This window comes from Theropithecus gelada, chromosome 13 (assembly GCF_003255815.1).
Source record: "Theropithecus gelada isolate Dixy chromosome 13, Tgel_1.0, whole genome shotgun sequence".
In the NCBI taxonomy this organism is placed as follows: domain Eukaryota; kingdom Metazoa; phylum Chordata; class Mammalia; order Primates; family Cercopithecidae; genus Theropithecus; species Theropithecus gelada.
Window position 1 is genome coordinate 53,174,263 of NC_037681.1, and position 23,631 is coordinate 53,197,893.

Below are 23,631 nucleotides of genomic sequence, written 5' to 3' on the forward strand. Positions count from 1 at the left end.
AACATACATTATCATTGACTGTAGTCACTGTGCCGTGCAGAAGATCTCAAACTTAATCCTCTGTCTGAAACTTTGTATCCTTTCCGCCAAAATTCCCCATTTCCTCCCCACCCCACCTCCACCCTACCCTGACTCTAGTGACCATCATTCCTTTCTATATAGTTTGTCATTAGTATTATAGATATGCTACTGATTTTTGTATGTTGATTTTGTATCTGAATTTATTTCATCTAATAGTTTTTACATGGACTCTTTAGGGTTTTTGCTAAGATCATATCGTCAGCAAATAGAGACAATTTTGCTTAGTCCTTACCTATTAGAATATCTGTTATTTCTTTTTTCTTGCCTAATTGCTCTGTCTAGGACTTCCAGTACTATGTTGAAAAAAACCTTTGTCCTAATTTTGACTAATGTATGGTTTGGTAAGACCCAGGAATGCTTTTCTATAATAACACTTATTTGTATTTATTTCTAGATTATACATATTTTTATTCATCTATGATAAAACTGATTTTCATGTTTCTACATAATTAGTTCCTGTTCAGTTTTCCAGTTTTTGGCTATTATAAATAATGTCATGAATATCCTTGCAGACAAATCCTCATGTATAGCCATACCTCTTTCCTCAAGGTAAATTCTAATGTTGATTTGTTGGGATATTTTTCCTTTTCTTCTTTCTTTTTCTGGATACCTTGGGCAACATTTTGGGAAAATAATTTAAGTATTGCAGTATTGACATTCATTTGCTGTTTATATGTGGAAGAGGAAGGAAAGGGGATTAACATATATTGAGTGCTTACTATGTTTCTGCCACTTAACACAGATTATCTTTTATTAGGCATACAGTATGTGAGGTGGATACTAAATATTCCTCATTTTATAGTTGATTAATGTGAGACCCAGAGAGCTTATATAACTTGAGCAGTAATTTGGCTAGTAGGAACCGAAGACAGAAATCATAGGTAGGCATGTCTTATTTTTTTCTTTATGTCACGCCTTGAAGTCTGTAGAGAAGATTTATGTCAAAAGCACATTTTCCCATCATATTAACGTGCTTGTGAACTGTATCTAACAAAGGTTTTTAAAAATTCAGGCTTAATTTGCAGATAATAAGCCAGGCATGGTGGCATATGCTTACAGCCCCAGCTACTTGTGAGGCTACAGCAGGAGGATTACTTAAGCCCTGGAGTTTGAGGTTTCAGTGAGCTGGGATTGTGCCACCGCACTCCAGCCTGGGCAACAGAGCGAAACCTCATCTCAAAAAAATATGAAATAAAATAACAAAAAAAAATGCAGATAATTTTAACTAGTATATATTCTTAGGTAATCACCACCCCAGATAGTTATGGAACATTTTCATTATTACAGGAAGTTATCTTACGTGCATTTCCAGTCAGTCGAAATATCACCTCTTTTCCCCATGAGGCAACTACTCTCTGATTTCTGTCTCCACAGTTCAGTTTTGCTTTTTCTTGAATACCATATAGATAGAATCATACAATATGTATCCTTGCATATTGAGGTTGTCCTTTGTGTGTATTTTTATTTGATGCTTTCTTTGGGGACAGGAGAAGATGGTGTTGATGTACAGTGAGGCAAGTTGCCAATGAAACTGAAGTCCTGGAACACTTGCTGGCTGTGCATTACCTGAAAGTAAAAGGAGGAGGGAATGGATATATGTTATACAAAGTGTAGCTTTAGAAAATAGGTATTCTCACCATTTAACTGTTGAGGTACCTGAGGCTCAGCAAAGTGAATTAATAGGTCGATTTCTTATAGCTAGCGAGCAGTAAAGCTAAGTCTTGACATCTGGCCTATTTAACCTAAAGCCCTTTCCACGGTCTAAGAACTGTTTTTTTGTTTTGTTTTGTTTTGTTTTTTGTTTTTTTTCTGAAGCACTAAAAAAGACAATGCTAAACTGCCTATCTCTCTCTGATAACTGAGGTTTGGGGAAGCCAAGGGTCAGGGTTATCAGACCAGGAAATAGAACAAGTACTTAGAGAGCTCCAAGTGGAGCAGGGAGCTAGCCAAGCAGGGGAGGTGGGAAATTGCTTCATTCCTGGCCTGGAGCCCTCCTGAAGTTTTTGTAATGGGTCCTAAGGCAGTCCTATTCCTTCCTACTCTGAGGACCTCCAGGATTCAAAGGGTCAGTGCCTTGCGCTGTAGGCCAAGACTTTGATGAGACTAGCCCAGAGAAGTCAAGGTTAGTGTTGGGAAACAATAGTTAAAGTTTCTCTTTGTGGAGATTCTTCTACATTTATGTTGGAATTGCCACTGCTGTATGTGAGAGGCCTTCAACTCTCTTCACAGGCCAGTGTTAGTTTCCCAGTCATTCTCTGCTTGCTGCATTCCCTGAGTGTGGTTCCTGATGGAGGTGAGAAATAGGGTTGAGATAGAGAATGAAACATAAGTTCTACTATTGCCTAAATGAAATTGAGATGTGGGTAAGGGATTTAAAGGCCATTACATGAACTCAGTGGCATGGTATTGGTTTGGGTGGGATATGAGGGCTATAGAGCTGTTTATACTGATTAAAATGAAATCTATCACATACAAAGAATCCTCAGTAAGATTATCAGCAGATTTCTCATCATAAACTTTGGAGGCCAGAAGGCAGTGGGCTGATATTTTCAAAGTGCTAAAAGAAAAAAACAGGAATCCTTTATCTGGCAAAACTGCCTTTCAAAAGTGAGAGAGAAATTAAGGCATTCCCAGATAACCAAAAGTTAAGGAAGTTCATTACCACTAGAACTGCCCTGCAAGAAATGCTCAAGGGGGTCCTACAGGGTGAAAAGAAAGGACACTAGACAATAACTCAAAGCTGGATAGAGAAATAAACATCTCAATAAAGATAAATATAAGAACAATTATAAAAACTAATATTATTGCAACAATGTTTATTGTTGTTGTTGTTTGAGATGGAGTCTTGCTCTGTTGCCCAGGCTGAAGTGCAATGGCGTGATCTTGGCTCACTGCAACCTCTGCCTCCGGGTTCAAGTGATTCTCCTGCCTCAGCCTCCTCAGTAGCTGGGATTATAGGTGCCTGCCACCACGCCCGGCTAATTTTTGTATTTTTAGTAGAGACAGGGTTTCACCATGTTGGTCAGGCTGGTCTTGAACTCCTGACCTCAGCTGATACATCCACCTCGGTCTCCCAGAGTGCTGGGATTACAGGCGTGAGCCACTGGCCTGTTATGATGTTTTTTTAACTGTAGTCTTTGTTTTCCACATGATTTAAGAGACTATACACTAAAGAAAACAGTTATTAGTCTAAAAGCTAATAGTATTGTAACTTTGCTTTGTAGCTCCATATTTTGCTTTCTGTGTAATTTAAGAGGCTAATGCATTAAACATATTAGTGTATGTTTTGGGGCACACCATTTATAAAGATGTAATTTTGTGACATCAACAACCAAAAGGGGTGAGTATGGCTCTGTTAGAGAAGCAGGGATTTTGTATGTTAATGAATTTTATAATAGACATATATAAAACATTCTACCCAACAGCAGCGTACGTATTCTTCCCAAGCGCACATGGGACATTATCTAGGAGAGACAATATGATAGATCGTAAATTAAGTCTCAGTAGATTTAAAAAGATAAATGTCATAGAAAGTATCTTCTTTGATTACCTGAGGATGAAATTACAAATCAGTAACAGAAGTAAAACTAGAAAATTCACCAAATTATGGAAAATAAACAACACACTCTTAGTCAATGGATCAAAAAAGAAATCACAAGAGAAATTAGAAAATACTAAAAATGAATGAAAATGAAAATACAACATACCAAAACTTGTAGGACACAGCGAACGCGTTGCTAAGGAAGAAATTTGTAACTCTAAATGCTTACTTTAAAACACAAGAAATATTTCAAACAATAACTTAACTTTACAACATAAAGAGCAAACTAAACCCAAGGCTAGCAGAAGGAAGAAAATAAGAATAAAGATTACAATAGCGATAAATGAAATAGACAGTAGAAAAATAATAGAGAAAAATCAGTGAAACTAAAAATTAGGTCTTTGAAAAGATTAATAAAATGGACAAACCTTTAGATAGAGGGACTAAGAAAAAAAAAGTAGACTCAGATTACTGAAATCAGAAATGAAAATGGGGACATTACTACTGATTCTACAGAAATGAAAAGATTATAAGAGAATATTGTGAACAAGTATATGTCAACAAAGTGGATAACCTAGATGAAATAGACAAATTTCTAGAAACACAAAACCTACCAAGACTAAATCATAAAGAAATAAGAAATCCAAATAGATGTATAACTATTAAGGAGATAGAATCAGGAATCAAAAATCTCTCAACAAAGAAAAGCCCTGGACCTGATGGATTCACTGGTAAATTGTATCAAACATTTAAAGAAGTCACAACAATCTTTCTCAAACTTTTCCAAAAAATTGAAAAGGAAGGAACACCTCTTGGCTCATGCTATGAGGCCAGCATTATCCTGATAGCAAAGCCAGGCAAAGACACTACAAAAAAAAACCCAAAAAACCACAGACCAAAATCTCTTATGAACGTTGATGCAAAAACCCTTAACAAAATACTAGCAAATTGATTCACTAGCATATAAAAAGGATTATACACCATGACCAAGTGGGATCTACTCCTGGAATTTGAGGATGGTTCAACATATGAAATAGATCAATGTAATAGACTGCATTAACAGAATGAGGGGGAAAAAATGTCACCTGATTGTCTCAATTAATGTTGAAAAAGCATTTGAAAAAATTCAGCACACATTCCTGATTTAAAAAACATTCAACAAGCTAGGAATAGAAGGGAGCAGCCTCAACATAATAAAAGCCAGATATGAAAAACCCACAGCAAACATCATACTTAATGGTGAAAGACTGAAAGCTTCTTTTCTTATTTATTTATTTATTTATTTATTTAGAGACAAAGTCTTGCTCTGCTGCCTAGGCTGGAGTGCAGTGCCACGATCTCAGTTCACTGCAGCCTTCACCTCCCAGGCTCAAGTGATTCTCCTGTGTCACCCTCCCAAGTAGCTGCAACTACAGGCACATGCCACCATGCCCAGCTAATTTTTGTATTATTATTATTATTATTATTATTTTTTTAGTAGAGATGGGGTTTCACCATGTTGGCCAGGCTGGTCTTGAACTCCTTACCTTAGGTGATCCACCCACCTTGGCCTTCCAAAGTGCTGGGATTATAGGCGTGAGCCACCGCTCCCAGCCTGAAAGCTTCTTTTCTAAGATCGGAAACAATGCAAGGATGCTTGCTTTCACTTCCGTTCATCACAGCACTGGAAGTTCAAGGCAGAGCAATTATACAAGAAAAAGAAGTAAAAGACATCCAAATTGGTAAGAAATAAAATTATCTGTTTGCAGATGATGTGATCTTGTATGTAGAAAATGCTAAAGATTCCACAAAAAAGCTCTTAGAACTAATAAATGAATTCAGGACAGTAGCAGGATACAAAGTCAGCACGCAAAAATCAGCTGCATTTCTGTACACTAACAGTGAACAATCCCAAAAGGAAATTATGAAAACAATTCCATTTACAATAGCATAAAAAATACTTTGGAATTAAGTTAACTAAGGAAGTAAAAATCTTGGACCACAAAAACTAGAAAACATGATGAAAGAGATTAAAGAAGATATAAATAAATGGAAACACATCTTGTATTCATGGATTGAAAGACTTAACATTGTTGTCAATACTACCCAAAGTGATGTCTGGATTTCAGTGCAGACTGCACTGAAAAAATAAAGAGGAGACTCAAATTACTGAAATCAGAAATGAAAATGGGGACATTACTACTGATTCTATAGAAATAAAAAGATTATAAGAGAATATTGTGAATAAGTGTATGCCAACAAAGTGGATAACCTAGATGAAATAGACAAATTCCTAGAAACTCAAAACCTACCAAGACTAAATCATGAAGAAATAGGAAATCTGAATGGATTGGTTTTTCACAGAAATAGAAAAACCTATCCTAAAATTCTAATGGAATCTCAGGAGACCATGGGTAGCCCAAACAACTTTTAAAAAGAACAACAAAGCTAGAGGACTCACGCTTCCTGATTTCAAAACTTACCACAAAACTGTAGTAGTCAAAACAGTGTGGTACTGGCATAAAGACAGACATATAGACCAATGGAATTGAACTAAGAGCCCAGAAATCTTTGCATATATGGTCAAATGATTTTTTTTTTCTTTTTTTTTAAGAGATAGTGTCTCAGCTGGGCATGGTGGCTCATGCCTGTAATCCCAGCACTTTGGGAGGATGAGGCGGGCAGATCACCTGAGGTCAGGACTTCGAGACCAGCCTGGCCAACATGGTGAAACCCCATCTCTACAAAAAATACAAAAATTAGCTGGGCATGGTGGTGCAGCCTGTAGTCCCAGCTACTGGGGAGGCTGAGGCAGGAGAATCACTTGAACCTGGGAGGCAGAGGTTGCAGTGAGCCGAGATTGTGCCACTGCATTCCATCCTGGGGGACAGAGTAAGAGTCTGTCTCAAAAAAAAAAAAAAAAAAAGAGACAGTGTCTCACTCTGTCAAACAGGCTGGAGTGCAGTGGCATGATCATAGCTTACTGCCACTGCAGTTTTGAACTCCTGGGCTCAAGCAGCCCTCCTGCCTCAGCTTCCTAAGTAACTAGGACCACAGGATATGCCTCCACATCTAACTAATTGTGTGTGTGTGTGTGTGTTTTTTTTTTTCCTGTGGAGACAGCATCTTGCTGTGTTGCCAAAGTTGGTCTCCATCCCCTCAGCTCAAACAGGCTACCCACCTCTGCCTCCCAAAGTGCTGGAATTGCAGGCATGAGCTTCTGCGCCTGACTCAAATGATTTTTGACAAGGGTGCTAAGACTATTCAATGGGGAAATTTCAACAAATTGTCGTGGGAAAACTGCATATCCACATGCAAAAGAATAAAGTTGGACCCTTACCTAACACTGTATACACAATGCTAACTCAAAATGAATCAAAGACTTAAATTTAAGAGCTACAACTGTAAAACTCTTAAAAGTAAACATAGGGAAAGAACTTTATAACAGTAGATTTGGCAGTGATTTCTTGGCTGACACCAAAAGCACACGCAATAAAAAGAAAAAACAGACAAATTGGACTTTGTGAAAATTTAAAAATTTTGTGCACCAAAAACAGTATCAATGGAGTAAAAAGACAACTCACAGAATGGAAGAAAATATTTGCAAGTAATATATCTGATAAGGGAATAATATCCAGAATATATAGAGGACTCCTAAAATTCAACGACAACAAAACCCTGTTTACAGCCCAATTAAAAAATGTGCAAAAGAGTTGAATAGACATTTCTTCACAGAAGATAAACAAATGAACAATAAGCATATTAAAAGATGCTCAGCACCACTAATCATTAAGGAAACGCAAATCAAATTAGATACTACCTTAACACCCACTAGGATGGCTACTAGCAAAAAATTAAAAAGAAAAAAAACAGAAAATAGGCTTGGCGCAGTGGCTCACAACTGTAATCCCAGCACTTTGGGAGGCCGAGGAGGGCAGATCATGAGGTCGGGAGATTGAGACCATCCTGGCTAACACGGTGAAACCCCATCTCTACTAAAAATACAAAAAATTAGCCAGGCGTGGTGGTGAGTGCCTGTAGTCCCAGCTATTTGGGAGGCTGAGGCAGGAGAATGGAGTGAACCCAGGAGGTGGAGCTTGTAGTGAGCCATCATGGCACCACTGCACTCCAGACTGGGCGAGAGAGCGAGACTCTGTCTCAAAAAAAAAAAAAAAAAAAGAAAAGAAAATAATAAGTGTTGACAAGGACATGGAGAAATTGGAATCCTTGTGCGCTGTTGGTGGGAATGTAAAACAGTACAGCTGCTGTGGAAAACAGTATGGTAGTTCCTTTAAAAATTGAAAATGGAATTACCATATGGTCCAGCACTTTTACTTCTGGGTGTATACCCCAAAGAATTTAAAGCAGAATCTCTAAGAGAAATGTGTATACTTACATTCATAGCAGCGTTATTCACAATAGCTAAAACATGGAAGCAACCCAAATTTCCATCTATGGATGAATGGATACACAAAATGTGGTATGTACATACAATGGAATATTAGCCTTAAAAAGGAAGGAAATTGTGACATATGCTACAAAATGGATGAACCTGGAGGAGATTTATGTTAGTGAAGTAAACCAGTCACAAAAAGACAAATACTCTATGATTCCACTTATATGAAGTACTTAGAGTAGTCAAAATCATAGACACAGAAAGTAGAATGGTCGTTGGGGCTGAAGAGAGAAGGAATGAGGAGTTATGGCTTAATGGGGTAGGGTTTCAGTTTTAAGGTGAAAATAGTTATGGAGATGGATGCTGGTGATGGTTGTACAACATTATGAATGTATTTAATACTGATGAATTGTACATTTAAAAATGGTTAATATTCTAAATTGCATGTTATGTGTATTTTACTAAAATGAGAAAGAGTAGAGGAAAAAAATCTAAGTATCCAAGTCTAAAAAGTTTATCAGATTAGTTTATGATACAGCAAACAAACTCCAGATAGACTAAATCTATGCTAAATGTTTTTTAATCTCATAGAAAAATTAGGAACAGGCAATAGAAGTAGATAGTGATAAAAGTTCTTGAACTCTGAAGCAGTAAAAGAAAGCTGGAAGGAATTTTTATGATCACATTTAAAAAATATGTGACAAGATATTTGTAACAAATAAGAAAGATAAAAAGCTAATAATATCCTTATTATATAAAGAGTTAACATCTGCTGCAGGAATGAAATGGAACAGAATAGAGAATTCAGAAACAGATTCAAGTAGGAATGAGAATTTAGTACGTAATAATGATGGCATTTTAAATCTGTGGGATAAAAATAGGATATTTAATACGTATCGAAATAGCTGCCCAAACGTTTAGGACCAAAAGCTTGAAACCAAAATAAATTCAGTTAAATAAAATATTTAAATTGGAATTTCTTGAGAAGCAGGATGTGTTGTAGGGAAGAGCACATACTCTGGAGTTAGGCAGCCCATTTCTGCCAGTCACTGGCTGCGTCGACTTGGGCAATTTGCTTAACCACTTTGCCTCAGTTCCAAGCGATACCTGCCTAGTAGGATTCTTGTGAGGATTAAATGAGTTAATAGACTATTAAGAGGAGTAAATTAGTTAATATATGTAAAGGGCTGGGAACAGTACTTGGCAGATACATACAAGTGCTGTTTTTTGTTTTTTGGGTTTTTTTTTTTTTTTGAGACAGAGTCTCGTCCTGTCACCCAGGCCGGAGTGCAATGTCATGATCTCAGCTCACTGCAACTTCCGCCTCCCAGGTTCAAGTGATTCTCCTGCCTCAGCCTCTTGAGTAACTGGGATTACAGGCACCTGCCACCATGCATGGCTAATGTTTTGTATTTTTAGTAGAGATGGGGTTTCACCATGTTGGCCAGGCTGGTCTCAAACTCCTGACCCCGTGATCTGCCTGTCTTGGCCCCCAAAGTGCTGGGATTACAGGTGTGAGCCACTGTGCCTGATCCTTTATTTTAATTTTATTTTTATTATTATTTTTTTGAGATGGAGTCTCGCTCTGTTGCCCAGGCTGGAGTGCAGTGGCACAATCTCGGCTCACTGCAACCTTCACCACCTGGGTTCAAGCAGTTCTCTTGCCTCAGCCTCCCAAGTAGCTAGGATTACAGGCATGTGCCACTATGCCCAGCTAATTTTTGTATTTTTTTAGTAGAGACAGGGTTTCACCATGTTGGCCAGAATAATCTCGAACTCCTGACCTCAAGTGATCCACCTGCCTCGGCCTCCCAAAGTGCTGGGATTACAGGCATGAGCTACCGCGCCTGGTCACAAGTGCTGTTTAAATGTAGCTGCTGTCATCCTCATTGTCATCACTGAAAATATGACACCATAAAAGCACTAAAAGAAAGCATGGCAAATATTTTTATTGGCTTGGTGATGAAGAAGATATTTTTTATCATGACAAAAAGCCATACTTCATTAAGGAAAAGATCAAGAGATTTGATATTTAAAACTTATGCACATGCAAAAAAAAGGACTTCTGGCCGGTGAGTGGGGTACTGTAGGTCACCAGCCATAGTAAGGGTAGGCTCTGACAGTGACATTCATATGTTTATTGCTTTCTGAACTAAAACCAGAAAATGATTTCCAGAAGCCAGGAGAGTGCCCTAGGAAGAGTTTTTCTCAGTGTTTTAACTGTCTTAGTCTTTCTGCTTAAAAATGCAATGTTAGTTTTCTAGGGCTACAATAACATATTACCACAAATGTGCTGCCTTGAAACAACAGAAGTTTGTTCTCCCCACTGAGTTCTAGAGACCAGAAGTCAAGTTCGAAATCAAGGTGTTGACATGGCCATGTTCCTCTGCAGATGCTAGGGAAGTCTTTCTGCACCTCTTCCAGCTTCTTGTGGCTCCTGGCATTTCTCAGCTATGGCAGCCTAACTCCCATCACTGCCTCCATTTTCACCTCCTCTCCCCTGTGTGTTCCCTTCTTCTGAGGAAGAAGTCATTGGAATTAGGCCAACTCTAGTCCAGAATGACACCTCATCTTAACTAGTTAACATTGCAAAGACCCTATTTCAGGTCAGATTCTGAGGTTCTGCGTGCACATGAATTTTGGGGGAATGTTATTCAGCCCACCACACCACAGCTTTTGTGCTCTATTTCAGGAAGAAAACAGTTGTAGCAGTAGCATTGAGAATAGCGGTGTTCATGAAGAGGGGAGTAGATCCAGTACCTCATTGGGAGCTGTTAGTGGTAGCAGAAGTGACAGGCACAGAGGTACAGCAAGGGAAGACCAGAAAGACCTCAACCACTCCTATGAAAGTCTTGCCTTTAGTGAACACCACCAGAGATTTGAACATCTGGAAGTGACAAAAGAGCTGATGAGAGTAGGAAGGGAGTTGATGGAGAACTAATAAAACTTTTTAAAAGAGACACAAACTTAGTCATATACAATATTGGGAGATAAGACTGGAATCCCAGGTCATGTGGGACAAATTAGGATTTCTGAGAAGTTTCTGTTATTAGTCTTCAGCAGATTATCCCTGAAAGAATTTGTGTATATGGATATGTGCATATTCTAGGAAGAGGATGAAAAACTCTCATTAGATCCACAAGGGTGTCCAGAACCCCAAGGAAAAAAACCCAGAGATGAAAGCTTATCTTTGGAGTAGACTGTTAGATTTAGTTTTCAGATGAAAAGACAAGTGGGCCTTTCCTTATAAACATCATGAATTAAAATTTGCCTTTATAACTTGTTACAGTACAAAGAGGAAAATATCACGAAATGCATTTATTTAGTGCCTAGTTTTTAAAAGTTACCGATGTTTTAAACTGTGTATAAATAATTTTTAAAACTTACTTTTCCCTATTATCAGCCCATTTCTCTGGTGCTCTTTTTGTAGTCAATCCCTCAAGACAGGCATCTCTCCACATTATTTCTGCTTCCTCTCCTCATCCTTTTTGGAACTTACGCCATTGCAGTTTTATCTCCCCTAGTCCACTTAGAGTACTGTTGTCAAGTTCCGATTGCCACATCCAGTGGACAGTTGCTGGTCCTCAGGTTTCCAGCAATATTAAACACCATTGCTTTCTCCTTTCTTCTCCGTTGGCTTCCAGAATTCCACACTTCTTATCACACCAGCTGCTGCATCCAAATCTTCTTTGCAGACTCATCCTCGTCTTCCCTTCTCTGTGAGAACAACCCCAAGTTCAGTCCTCACATTATTTTTCTTCCCCATATATATTGCTACCCAAGGGGGCTCATCTCTTCCCTTAGTTTTCTTCTCACTTCCAGAGAATACATATTATAAAAACAAGTTACAGGATTTTCCACACATGACCCTTTAACTCTTTTTCACATAGGCTGTTGAATTTGTTTATTTTATCATGGTTGTACTTTTGGATGTCTTAATTTTTTTCCTGTTGGCTCATATTTCCCTGGGGTATTGTCTGTTCAACTGGTAATATATATTTGATGGGAGGGGCTAAAGCTCGGGACCTAATTTGTGACCTTCCTGGTGAGGCTGGGCCATAGGGGGAGCTCACCCATTGGATACACTTTGCCACTGCCACCTCCCACCACCACCGAGTGGCCTGGTTCCTCAGGAAACCTCCCTTACCTTCACTGGACATTGCTCTTTTCCAGTACCCATCTTCCTGAGTAGTTATCTAACCTCAATAAGTAGAGGGCAAAGTAGAAGGGCACCCTTAGGGGCCAGCCAGGCTGCCCAAGCCCTTGCTGTCTGCTCTCCACCCTAGCCAGGCCTTCTGCCTTGATGTGCACACATGGTCCCTGCTTTGTACTGGATTGGCACTGCTGTTTCAGTCTCTCCATGCTGATGGTAAATGTCATGGATAGTAGGAAGTGGAAGTAAAAGGGACAGATAAACACTTTTCTCAGCCCATCTGTGAACCTTGGCACCTAGCCCTTTTCCACCTGAGCTATATTCTCCACCATATTAGGATCCAACCCGCTTCTGTCTCCCCAGGGTTTCTCACACGTTTACTGTAACTTTTTCAGATCATTAACTTTCCTTTTTTCAAGCAAGGTTGATGTTGTGCGAGGTTAGGATTCAGAAGGAGTTGGCAACTTGTGTTAGTTTATAATGAAGATTAACAATAAAACTTCACATTGGGGAAAAATGAGTTCAGTACAAAATAAGAAAAAAATGTAAGCCAGGCATGGTGGCTCATGCCTGTAATCCCAGCACTTTGGGAGTCTGAGACTGGTGAATCACCTGAGGTCAGGAGTGACCAGCCTAGGCAACATGGCGAAACCCCATCTGTACTAAAAATATGAAGAATTAGCCGTGCGTGGTGGCGTGCATCTGTAGTCCCAGCTACTTGGGAGGCTGAGGCACTAGAATCACTCGAACTCTGGCAGTGGATGTTGCAGTGAGCCGAGATTGTACCACTGCACTCCAGCCTGGGTTACAGAGTGAGACTCCATCTGAAAGAAAGAAGAAGAAAGAAAAGAAAAGAGAGAGGGAAGAAAGAAAGAAAGAGAGAGAGGGAGAGAGAGAAAGAAAGAGAAAAAAATGTAAATTTCTTAGAAAGGAAATATATTTAGTCCACAAACATTTGGAAATATTTAAGGAAATGGAAAAGTTTAACTTCACTAATAATGAAAGAAACATAGTTCAGAATAATAGCTGCGTATACCTTTTGTAGAATTAAATATCAAAGGTTAAAAAATATTTATATACCCAGTGCTGGTAACATGCAATTAAATGACATTTTCATACACAGTACTGTTCATTGGCACCTAATTTGATTTAGCCCTTTTAGAGAATACCTCATTTATCTCTTAAAATATTTATTCTCTTAAAATATTTATTCTCTTAACTCCATAATTCCGTTTCTGGAATTCTAACCTAAGGAAAGGTTCAGTATGAAAAAAGTCTTTAGGCACAAAGATATGCACTGAAGTGTTTTATTTATATTACTACTGATAACAGTGGCAGCACATGGAAACAGCCTAGTGATCTAAGTGCGGGGGAATCCTAAATAGATTATGGTCTATCAACCCAGTGTAATATCTTTAATCTATCAAAATACTATACTTAAAGGGTATGTGGAAAACATGAAAAAAATTCTATAGCATAATGTTACAGTGAAAAAGGAAGATAAAACAGTTTATGTAATATTATATTATAAAACTTACACATAATAAAAAGATTAGAAAGAAATTTACTCTGTTAGTAATGTTTGTGATTGGCCGATAAACCCAATAAAAATTTTCTTTTTTAAATGTTGTATTAGCTCTGACGTGGGGGAAATTCTAATTTTAAAAAAAAATACAAAAAAAAAAAACCCATTCGGGTTCTGGTTGATTCGAGATTTAGCAAAGAAATGATAATGAAATGATAAAAATTACTAGCATACGTATTTCTTAAAAGAGAAACCTTTCCAATGTAAAAGAACTTAATAGAAAGGAAGAAAGAGGAGTGGGGAACTATGCTTTGTAAATTAATGTAGCAAATGCTTGATAACAGGATCCAGGACTCAGACTGAATTCAGATTCAAGCCTGAAGCCTGCTTTCCCTAGGTGTGACCTGGGAGAGGTTCTTCAGCTCCTGTGCTCCAGTTTGTTCATCTGCACAATGCACATAACAACAGCATTGTCCTCATAGGGTTGTTGGGTGGGTTACATGGGCTCATAAAGCATGTGGCACATGAGCCATAAAGGAAGGGCTATATATGTAAGAGGTGTTATCTACCTCATTGTTTTCATCTCCTCATCCTTATCTAAGCTCAGGAGTCACAGGTCTCTGGTGATCAGAATCCAGCTTCATGACCTACTTGCTGTGTAACCATGAGAAAGTTGGTTTTCCCTCTTTAAGCCTCAATTTTTTTATTTGTAAAGTAGGGGTAATAAAGTACCTGCTTCCTAGGGTTATTGTGAGAACTTAATGAGATCAGGTAGGTCACATGCTTAGCACAGGGCTTGACACATAGTGAGTGCTCACAGCAGAAATAGTAGGGAGGTATCAAGGGCTGACACCATGGTGGTGAATTCTGTTTTTCTTGAGTTCCATTTTGAACCATAAGGAAACATGGAAGTGAGCTAATGGGCAGGGCAGTACAGTGAGTGAGCCAGCAATGTGGGCGTTACTGTCCACTTCCAACAGAGTAAGGTAGTTGAGGATCAATGATAATCGTAATAGTTTATATGTTTATATTGCTTCATACTTTTCAAACCTCTACCTGTATATTGGCCCCTTTAATAGAACAGTTCTGTAATGTAGTGGACAGAGAGCCTGTGCTCATTACTGCTATTTACCAGTCTCCTAGTCCCTTCCCCATGTTCATGGCCTACTTCAGCAACTATGTAACCTCCTCTCCGTTCTAGATCTAGCTGATCTTGATACTTGGTGTTTAGGTAGATAATATGTCCAGTACTTTGGACATAATGGAGGCCTTAGTCTTTATTTCGGTGACAACCCATCCCTGTGGCGATATCTTGGGTCCTGTTTCCCCGAGAGTTTTTCCACCTCTAAAATCTTAAACTTCAATTTTCTACTCTTGAGCCACTTTTTACATATGTAGTAATTTATAGTTTTGACTTGTTGCTAATAGGTTAATTACTCATAACAACGTACATGTAACCGTGGATAAAAACATTTACCTAGTTAATTTGTTTTTCACTTTTGATGAGGCAAGGGGTGTAGTACTGGTAAACTTGTAGACTGCCCAAGAGGTAATTGTACTCATGGGTGATTCGTTTAATCAAAGAAATACTATCATAACACTCTTTACTCGTTTTAATCTCAAATATCTATTTTCTAAAGAAAGGTTATCTATATGTTAGATTAAAATTTATTGCTTTTACAGTCAGTCTGGATAACTGGAATTTGAATTTTCTGACTTAGTGGGAATAAGAATGGTAATATTAGCCAGTAAGTTATACAATTACTGTAATGGTTTTTTAAAATAGTTGTTATCAGAGGCCGAGGCAGGCAGATCATGAGGTCAGGAGATCGAGACCATCCTGGCCAACGTGGTGAAACCCCGTCTCTACTAAAAATACAAAAACAACTAGCCAGGCATGGTGGCACGCACCTGTAGTCCCAGCTACTCAGGAGGCTGAGGCAGGAGAATCGCTTGAACCGAGAGGCAGAGGTTGCAGTGAGCCAAGATCATGCCACTGCACTCCAGCCTGGTCAACAGCGAGACTTTGTCTCAAAAAAAAAAAAAAATTGTTATCACTCTAGAACCACTTTTTGAGGTTGAATATTAACTTCATTTGTTAATGTATTTAAATAACACTACATATTTTTCCTTCACTTTATGAGGTTTTCTTAAGTACAGGGAATAATTTTAAAGTAAATTTTTATTGAAATGTAGTGTACGTACAGAAAAGTATACAAATCATAAGTAAACATAAGAATTTTTTTTTCATGAAGCGAAAACACCTGTGTAACCAGGTGAGTCAGAGCATTACCAGCACTCCCCAAATTCCCCAAACCCTCCTTTCCTTCTTTTAGTCACTACCACCCCCAAATATCCCCAGGTAATCACCACTATGGGACATTAAAGGCAAGTCTAATAAATGAATATTCATGTGCGTCATCATTTTTTTCTTCTTCTTTGCCAATCTTTGAATGTATTTATGTCTGCTTTTTCTGTTTTTAAATGTATATTACAATAACAGGTATATAGTTTTACAAGTCAAATAATAGTAAAAGGCTCATTACAAAGTATACCAATTTCCTTCTTTACCCCTCCTTAGTCTTCAAAATCCTTCTCCCGAAAAAGAAACCCTTTAGCATCTCTTCTGCTATTTGCATATTTCCATATTTCATATTAATAGGTATTATATTACTGCAATTTTTTAATTAAACAAAATGAGGCATTATCTGTTGACTTCTTCTTATAGTAAATGAGAACTGTCATACCGGCACTTCCACTACTTCTCTTTCTTATCCTAATATATTTATATTAATGATTTTGGTTAAACAAATACACTAAATGCCTATGCAAATGATATTCAAAATTAGTATTATAGGATACTGTGATTATGGGGGGCTTCTCTTCATTTTTTTGTGATGTTAATAATCATCTTGGTTTTTATGTTTTTCTCTTTCTTTTAAGCCTCTTGTCTGAAGTCATGATCTCTCCTGTCTTTCTTGTTCTGGCTTTGGTTCTGGATTATGGTCACTCACCCTTATGATTGCCAAATCCAGTGGAATCTTCCATTCCTGATCCTTCGTGGATGTACTTTCCTTGTAACTTTCTCCTTCCTTGGTTTGCATGACATCACTTTGTTACCTTTCTGACCACTCCTTCCTTTAGTTTGATGAGTGAGTTCTCTACTTGCCCTCTTTTTTTTTTTTTTTTTTTTTTGGAGACAGAGTTTCGCTGTTGTTATCCAGGCTGGAGTGCAGTGGCGCAATCTCAGCTCACTGCAACCTCCGCCTCCTGGGTTCAAGTGATTCTCCTGCCTCAGCCTCCTGAGTAGCTGGGATTATAGGCACCCACCACCACGCACAGCTAATTTTTTTGTATTTTTAGTAGAGATGGGGTTTCACCATGTTGGCCAGACTGGTCTTGAACTCCTGACCTCAGGTGATCCGCCTGCCTCGGCCTCCCAAAGTGCTGGGATTACAGGTGTGAGCCACAATGCCCAGCCTACTTGCCCTCTTCTTAAGTGTTGTGTTGTTTAAGATTCTATCCTCAGCCTTATTCTTGCCCAACAGTCTCTTTAGGCAATATCTGCCATGACCCTCAATGACTCTCATTATCTATTCCTCCAGTGTGGAACTCTTCTAAGCTCCAGGCCCAGCTATGTCACTGGCCATTGAACATGCAGATGGGGAGCATGAAACAAATTGGTCATTGCCCCCTCTCCTCTCTCTTCGGGGGACATCTGCATATGAACTGGGCAGAGGCATTCAGTATCTGCCCTACCTACAGTTTCATCCCCTGTCTACCCCCTACAACAGACAGATGCTTCACCTCCCTGCCCTTCTGCAGTTCCCTTCATGCCCCTGCAAACACACACACATACACAGAGGAGGCACACACCCACTTGACCAACTTTTTCCATCTTTAATGCCAGTACTACAGCTCTTCATTTTTATTGGCAAGAACACCAAAAGCTTTCTCTCCCCACATCGTCTCCCCAGTAGGCTAAAGTGAAGGGACAGGATGTTGAACCAACTGTGGGATTCCAGAAGAAGCAAAGTATCACTCATTATTGTGTTTCATTTTTACATATTAGTAACGATTTTAATAGACCATCTTTTTCAAAACATGTTAATACCTGACATGCTTATAGAATGACCACTTGAAACAAGTAGTACACATTCAGACTGTTTCTTCTGCATTGTTACTTTCAGATTTAAAACACCAATGGGATTGTAATATGATTTTCATTACTTTCAGATTTAAAAGTACACATGTGGGATTGTAATGTGAATTTACAGACAGAGATAATGTACCTTGTCCAAACAGGAAAAAAAAAAGCACAACTAAATTTTCTGTCTTCTTTTATCACTATAGATAATTAGGACCATGAGTCTGAGTTCACATTCCTAAAAGTATCCACGTTCCAGAGGAGCCCCTACTCCTCAGCCACATCTCATATACAGATCAGAATGTTCTAGGAGGAGACAGCAAGATCTCACACTGGTTGCATTTCTCTTAGCTACACTTTCTGGCACAAGCATTTATTGAGTCAGGGCAATTGCCATATGCCAGGCAGTATATTAAACACTGGTGATACAAAATGATAAAATGCCATCCTCTCCCCACAGTTCACGGTAAAAATAAAGATGCGGGCAGCTGTCTCTTGGAGTCTTGCTTCTCGAAGTGTGCTGTACAGACCGTCAACATCAGCATCACCTGGGAGCTTACTGGAAATGCAGAATCTTGGTCCAAGATGGATCAGCATTTTTATCCAGGATTTTGCATTTCTAACAAGCTCTGATGCCAGTGCTGTCAGTCCATGGACTGCGCTGACTAGCATGGTGTTACAGTACTTTCCTCAAGCTGGTTCTTTTGCTGTCCCACCATCAAAGGAGTGGAAGATTGAGGTGGTGTTTTCTGTGCCTTCAGATACACAGCCTAATGTAGATATGATAGATGTGCCTTTTTATAATATAACCTGCTGCAGGCTGCAGTTTAATCCATCTGTCAGCATTCAAAGCATCTGGGATAGAATGTGTAAAGACTAACTGATGATAATAAGATAGCCAAGAAGTTAGGCTGGGCGCGGTGGCTCACGCCTGTAATCCCAGCACTTTGAGAGGCCAAGGCAGGCAGGTCACGAGGTCAGGAGTTCAAGACCAGCCTGGCCAACATAGTGAAACCCCGTCTCTACTAAAAATACAAAAATTAGCCAGGCATGGTGGTGCACACCTGTAGTCCCAGCTGCTTGGGAGATTGAGGCAGGAGAATCACTTGAGCCCGGGAAGCGGAGGTTGTGGTGAGCCGAGATCACACCACTGCACTCCAGCCTGGGCAATAGAGCAAGACTCCATCTCAAAAAAAAAAAAAGTGGTGAGCCAACTTGAGGTAGTTGGAAAAAGAGACACTTACTAGATACTTCGCATGCACATGTATTAGCAGTTTGTCATTTAGTAATTAGGAGGGGCTGAGGAATTCTTTAAGCAGAGTTAGAAAGGTTATTATAGCAGCCCAGATTGAAGTTAATGAGGCCTAAACTAAGGTAGGAGAAGCTGTATTTAGGATTGTTTTCAACGTTGTTTTCAATGTTGTTCTATTTAGGACAACAGCTATTTCACTGGCCATTGAACATGCACATGGGGAGCATGAAAGAAAATGTTGAAAACCAAAACAAATCAACATTAGGAATGTTGAAAATCAAATTAGTAGTTGTGGCAGAAGTGCAAGAGAATCTAGGTTGATGCTCAGGTTATTGGCTCTGGGAACTGTGTGGATAGGCTCACCTAGAGATTCTAGGAAGAAGAGCGATTTGAGATCTATGTTTCACCTTGGATAGATGGAGAGGGATGTCGGTATGACCTGTCTGGTAAGTATTGAGGTGCACAGTCCTGGAGCTCCAGAGGGGAATCTGGCTGGAGTTGCATAGACACTAGTGAAGCCTCCAGTCACTCAGAGAGCATGTTCCAGGTAAGAAGAGCCAAGCACCGAACATGGGGCTCTTTGAATGAAAGAACCCTCTCCGGAAGCTTTTGAAGGGACATCCAGAGAGGTAGTCAGCATGAGATCCTAGAGAGTGCTTCAGGATTGAATTTTATTTTGTTTTTCAAAAGCTTAAAGGTGATACTCTTAACAAATTTCACAAGGTTTTCATTGTCATTGTCTTTGATGATGGTGAGGTAGCTCTTTGTTTTTGTTGTTTGTTGGTTTCTAGCTTACCAGTTTCTCCTGTGCATTTTTAAGGTTCTTAAAATTCTAGTCAGGGCAGTGATTAATGGGATGACTGATCGAAGTGGAGATGTCACAACTGGCCTCAAAGGAAAGCTGCAGGAGTTATTTGGCAGAGTGACTTCAAGAGTGACAAATGATGGAGAAATCTGGAGGCTGTATGCTCAAGTATATGGAAATGGGCAGAGTGAAAAGCCTGATGAAAATGAAAAGGCAAGTCCTTCGTTCCTCCTGAGTCCTTACCTTTCATTTGAACATGTCTGTAGTAGATCTACTTTTTTGATGGGTGGAGGAAGAGTTTAAGAATCTGAAAGATAAGATTAGTATGCCTGAGTTCAGTTCTGATTCAGAGTCTTTAACCTACATACTTTGAATTGTGGGCTGTAACATTCATCTTTTTATTTTCCACGAAGTTTTCTTACGTGGTTCTCTGTTTCCTCCTAATGGGCCTCCTGAAATGGCCACCCCTCTAAATCTGCAGCAAAGAGTTGGCTTTTGTTATTTACTCTACACCCCTTTCTGCAGGCACGTTGCTAAAGACTACAGTCGATGGGTACAAGGACAGAAGGAGTGTTTAGATCTGAGGTGGGGACTAGGAAAGGAAAAGAGAAAAAGGAACAAGATAAGGATATTGAAAGAGAACTTTTAAGTCAAAACATACACTTTTACAAAGGTTACCCTGCCCTTTCTCACAAGTGTGATAGAACACGAGTTCCACTCAAGTTATGCCTTTAGCTTCTTATCTTAGAACTTAAAGGAGCCTGCAGAGTTTCCAAGGTTGGAATAATTGTTTTATGTTTCTTTTCAAAACACCCACAACAAATCAAGTGTACTCCTTGCGTGGGTTTGGAATTAGCCACGGTACAGCTAATCTGTGGGATTCTTAGCCATTCTCTCCTCCCTCAGTCCACACAGCTGGCTTCCACTGTGGCCTTGTCAGCCCAGAGAACGCGTATCACCTGCACACATGCACACTCCTACTTTCATGTCCTTCCATTTCTCCTTGAATTATGGACTTTCTTGCATATATGGAATTAAGAGTACCCAGAATTCTCTGATCTGTGACTTCTCCCTCAAGGATTTGAAAGAGGGTGCTTTAAACATCTGTGAGATTACCTATATCTACCAGCAAGTTCATTGTTTTAACCAAGTTCATGCCTCATTCTCCAAACAGGGTTTTTAAACTGATGGCTACAAATGCTGAGAAAATCTGTACATTTACAGATTTCCAAACCTGGCCTTTATATTTTTCTGGTTACAGGGAAGTGTCTCAATCCAGGTACATCCATTTGATTTCTTGCCATGGTTTCTTGCCACTGGGTGTGCATTTCTACCCCTTCTTTGATGAGAGTATTAGACGCTGTGCTGTACAACGCAGATGCTGCTTTTTCACATTGGAATTAGTTCCATATGACTTCCAGGAAACAGAGTTTGAAATGTGAATTCTACTTGTTATACTGAATGTTGTTCTTTCTCTTTCCTCAGGCCTTCCAGTGCCTCTCAAAGGCATACAAGTGTGACACCCAGTCCAATTGTTGGGAGAAAGATATTACATCATTTAAGGAAGTTGTTCAAAGAGCCTTAGGACTTGCACATGGTATTTGATGTAACATTTGATATCCATGGAATGTTTTGACTTATTTTCTACTAAAAAAAAAAAAAGAGTGTTGGTCAAAAGTTAAGTTCCATTATAAATAATATCAAATTATTTCATTATATTGACATTGTTTTTTTAATCCAGCAAACATTCATAGACCACCTACTATGTAATAGGCATTTTGGAATAATAAGAAGAAACAGGATGGAGGCTTATATTCTGCTGGAACAAGTAACAGAAATTAGAAACTTTTTTACAGATGTGAAACACCTTTACAACTTTGTATAACCTTCATTCCACACTGAGTCTCTTTGTGTTGATTACGTAGCATTAAGGAAATCTGTTAACTTTAACTTGACTCACACATAGATCTCTGGAGTACATAGCAATATGCAAAGAGCTATAGCATATACAAAAGAAATATAAAATAGAAGCCTTACCTTTGGGGAATGGTAGAGGATATTGTTTGAGGAGAGGTTTAACCTTACATACAAAATTATATGCCTGTTGGGTAAATATAGTCCAAATAAGTATTGCTTTCAATTATTAATTTTTAAAAATGTCAGTTAAATTTGGTAATGCATTTTTATATTTATATTTGAATATGGGTGCGTGATGCAGTCCCAATAAAATAATGATGCCCCCAATGTTAAGAACTGAATTACAAGGACCTTAAACCAATCCTAAAGTTCTCCTCCTACTTCCCTGCCCAAGTAACCTCCTTGCTGCCACTAATGATTACAACAAATAGGGAGCAAACAGGGAAGAATGCAAAGGGCAGAGCTTTAGAATCAGGGAGACCTAGGCTCCAGGACCGGCTCTACCACATGCTTGCTAGTTGACCTTGGGTAAATAATTTAACTTCTCTGAGCCTTACTTTCCTCATCAGTAAAATGGGATAATACCTACCCATGAAGAATAAATGAAAACATTCAAAGAGTTAGCAGTATTTCACACGTGGTGTAGATGTTGATACCCTACCCTCTCACCACCACCGTGTTCCTTCCAAAATAGAGGACTTGAGCTGTAGATGATAAGGGACTCAAAACTAAAAAGAGGAAAATTAAGAACAAGGATAAAGTTTGGCTTGCTTATAAAGAAGTCACAGAACTTTCAAACAATTTAGAAATAAGCTTGGTAGTTGAAAATTCTACTTTTGACCTTTGGTATGTTTGACCTAAAGGATATAAATATCTAATTTCCTGGGTCACCTAGCTTTTGGCAGAGAAGGTAGAAGTACTGAGCTCTATATAGCTGAAAGTCAATGTAGAAAAGTTTGGGATAACTGCTAATAGAGCATAGAAGGATGTTTTGGGGGTGGTTAGAATTCATGTGCGTGGGCTTAGATGGGATCCAGTCCTTATGCTTTTGGTCGTTGTGGATATAGTATGATATTTGGGGAAACCCACACTGATGTATTAGGTACATAATTAGCAGGGTGGGATTTACTTTGAAAAATTTATCTTATCTACTTCAACTTGCCAACTCTAAGCATTTATATGAACTGCTGGTCTGTAACAGTCAAAGCCACAATATTTTCTGTACTCACCAAGTAATGGTATTAAATCTGTCAAAGAGAAATATGCAGGTTAAAGAGATACTCTAGGAAAAAATCTTTATTTTGCATCTTAAAGTTGGGTTTAAACTATTATTGGCATCATTTTCTTAATCAGGGCAATACTTGGAGAAAAACAAGTGTCCATTCTTTTAAGTTCTCCTTTGACATCATTGAATTATGTGTTCATGCTCCTACAGCATTTTAAGCATATTTGAGTGGATGCCCAGCTTTAGTTTCTAATGATATTTTAGATTTACAAAGATAAATCTTAACCGTTTCCTTGTTAACTTTTGTACATCAGTGCTCAAAGAATAAGCTGGGTTTCTCTGTGTGTGAGTCTCTTCAAAACATTGTTCTTCCACCCCACCCAATTATAAAAAGGAAATACAGTCAAGCATCCCATAGCAACATTTTGGTCACCAGTGGACCCACATATATGACAGTGGCCCCATAATATTATAAAACCATATTTTTGCTGCACCTTCCCAATGTTTAGATAGACAGATACTTACCATTGTGTTCTGATTGCCTGCAGTGTTCAGTACAGTCACGTACTGTACAGGATTGTAGCCTACGAGTAGTAGGCTATATACCATG

General features: G+C 38.8%; 1 protein-coding gene across 2 annotated transcripts in view; it reads left to right on the top strand.

Annotated features, from left to right (window-relative positions):
• The window catches only part of TTC27 (tetratricopeptide repeat domain 27), a 178,992-nt gene that overhangs the window by 149,121 nt on the left and 6,240 nt on the right, over positions 1–23,631 (top strand). For both annotated transcript variants that reach the window (XM_025354562.1, XM_025354563.1), the window contains exons 17-18: positions 19,895–20,092; positions 21,365–21,476. In XM_025354562.1, coding sequence (XP_025210347.1) covers positions 19,895–20,092; positions 21,365–21,476 — 310 coding nt within the window. The remainder of the gene's footprint in view (positions 1–19,894; positions 20,093–21,364; positions 21,477–23,631) is intronic.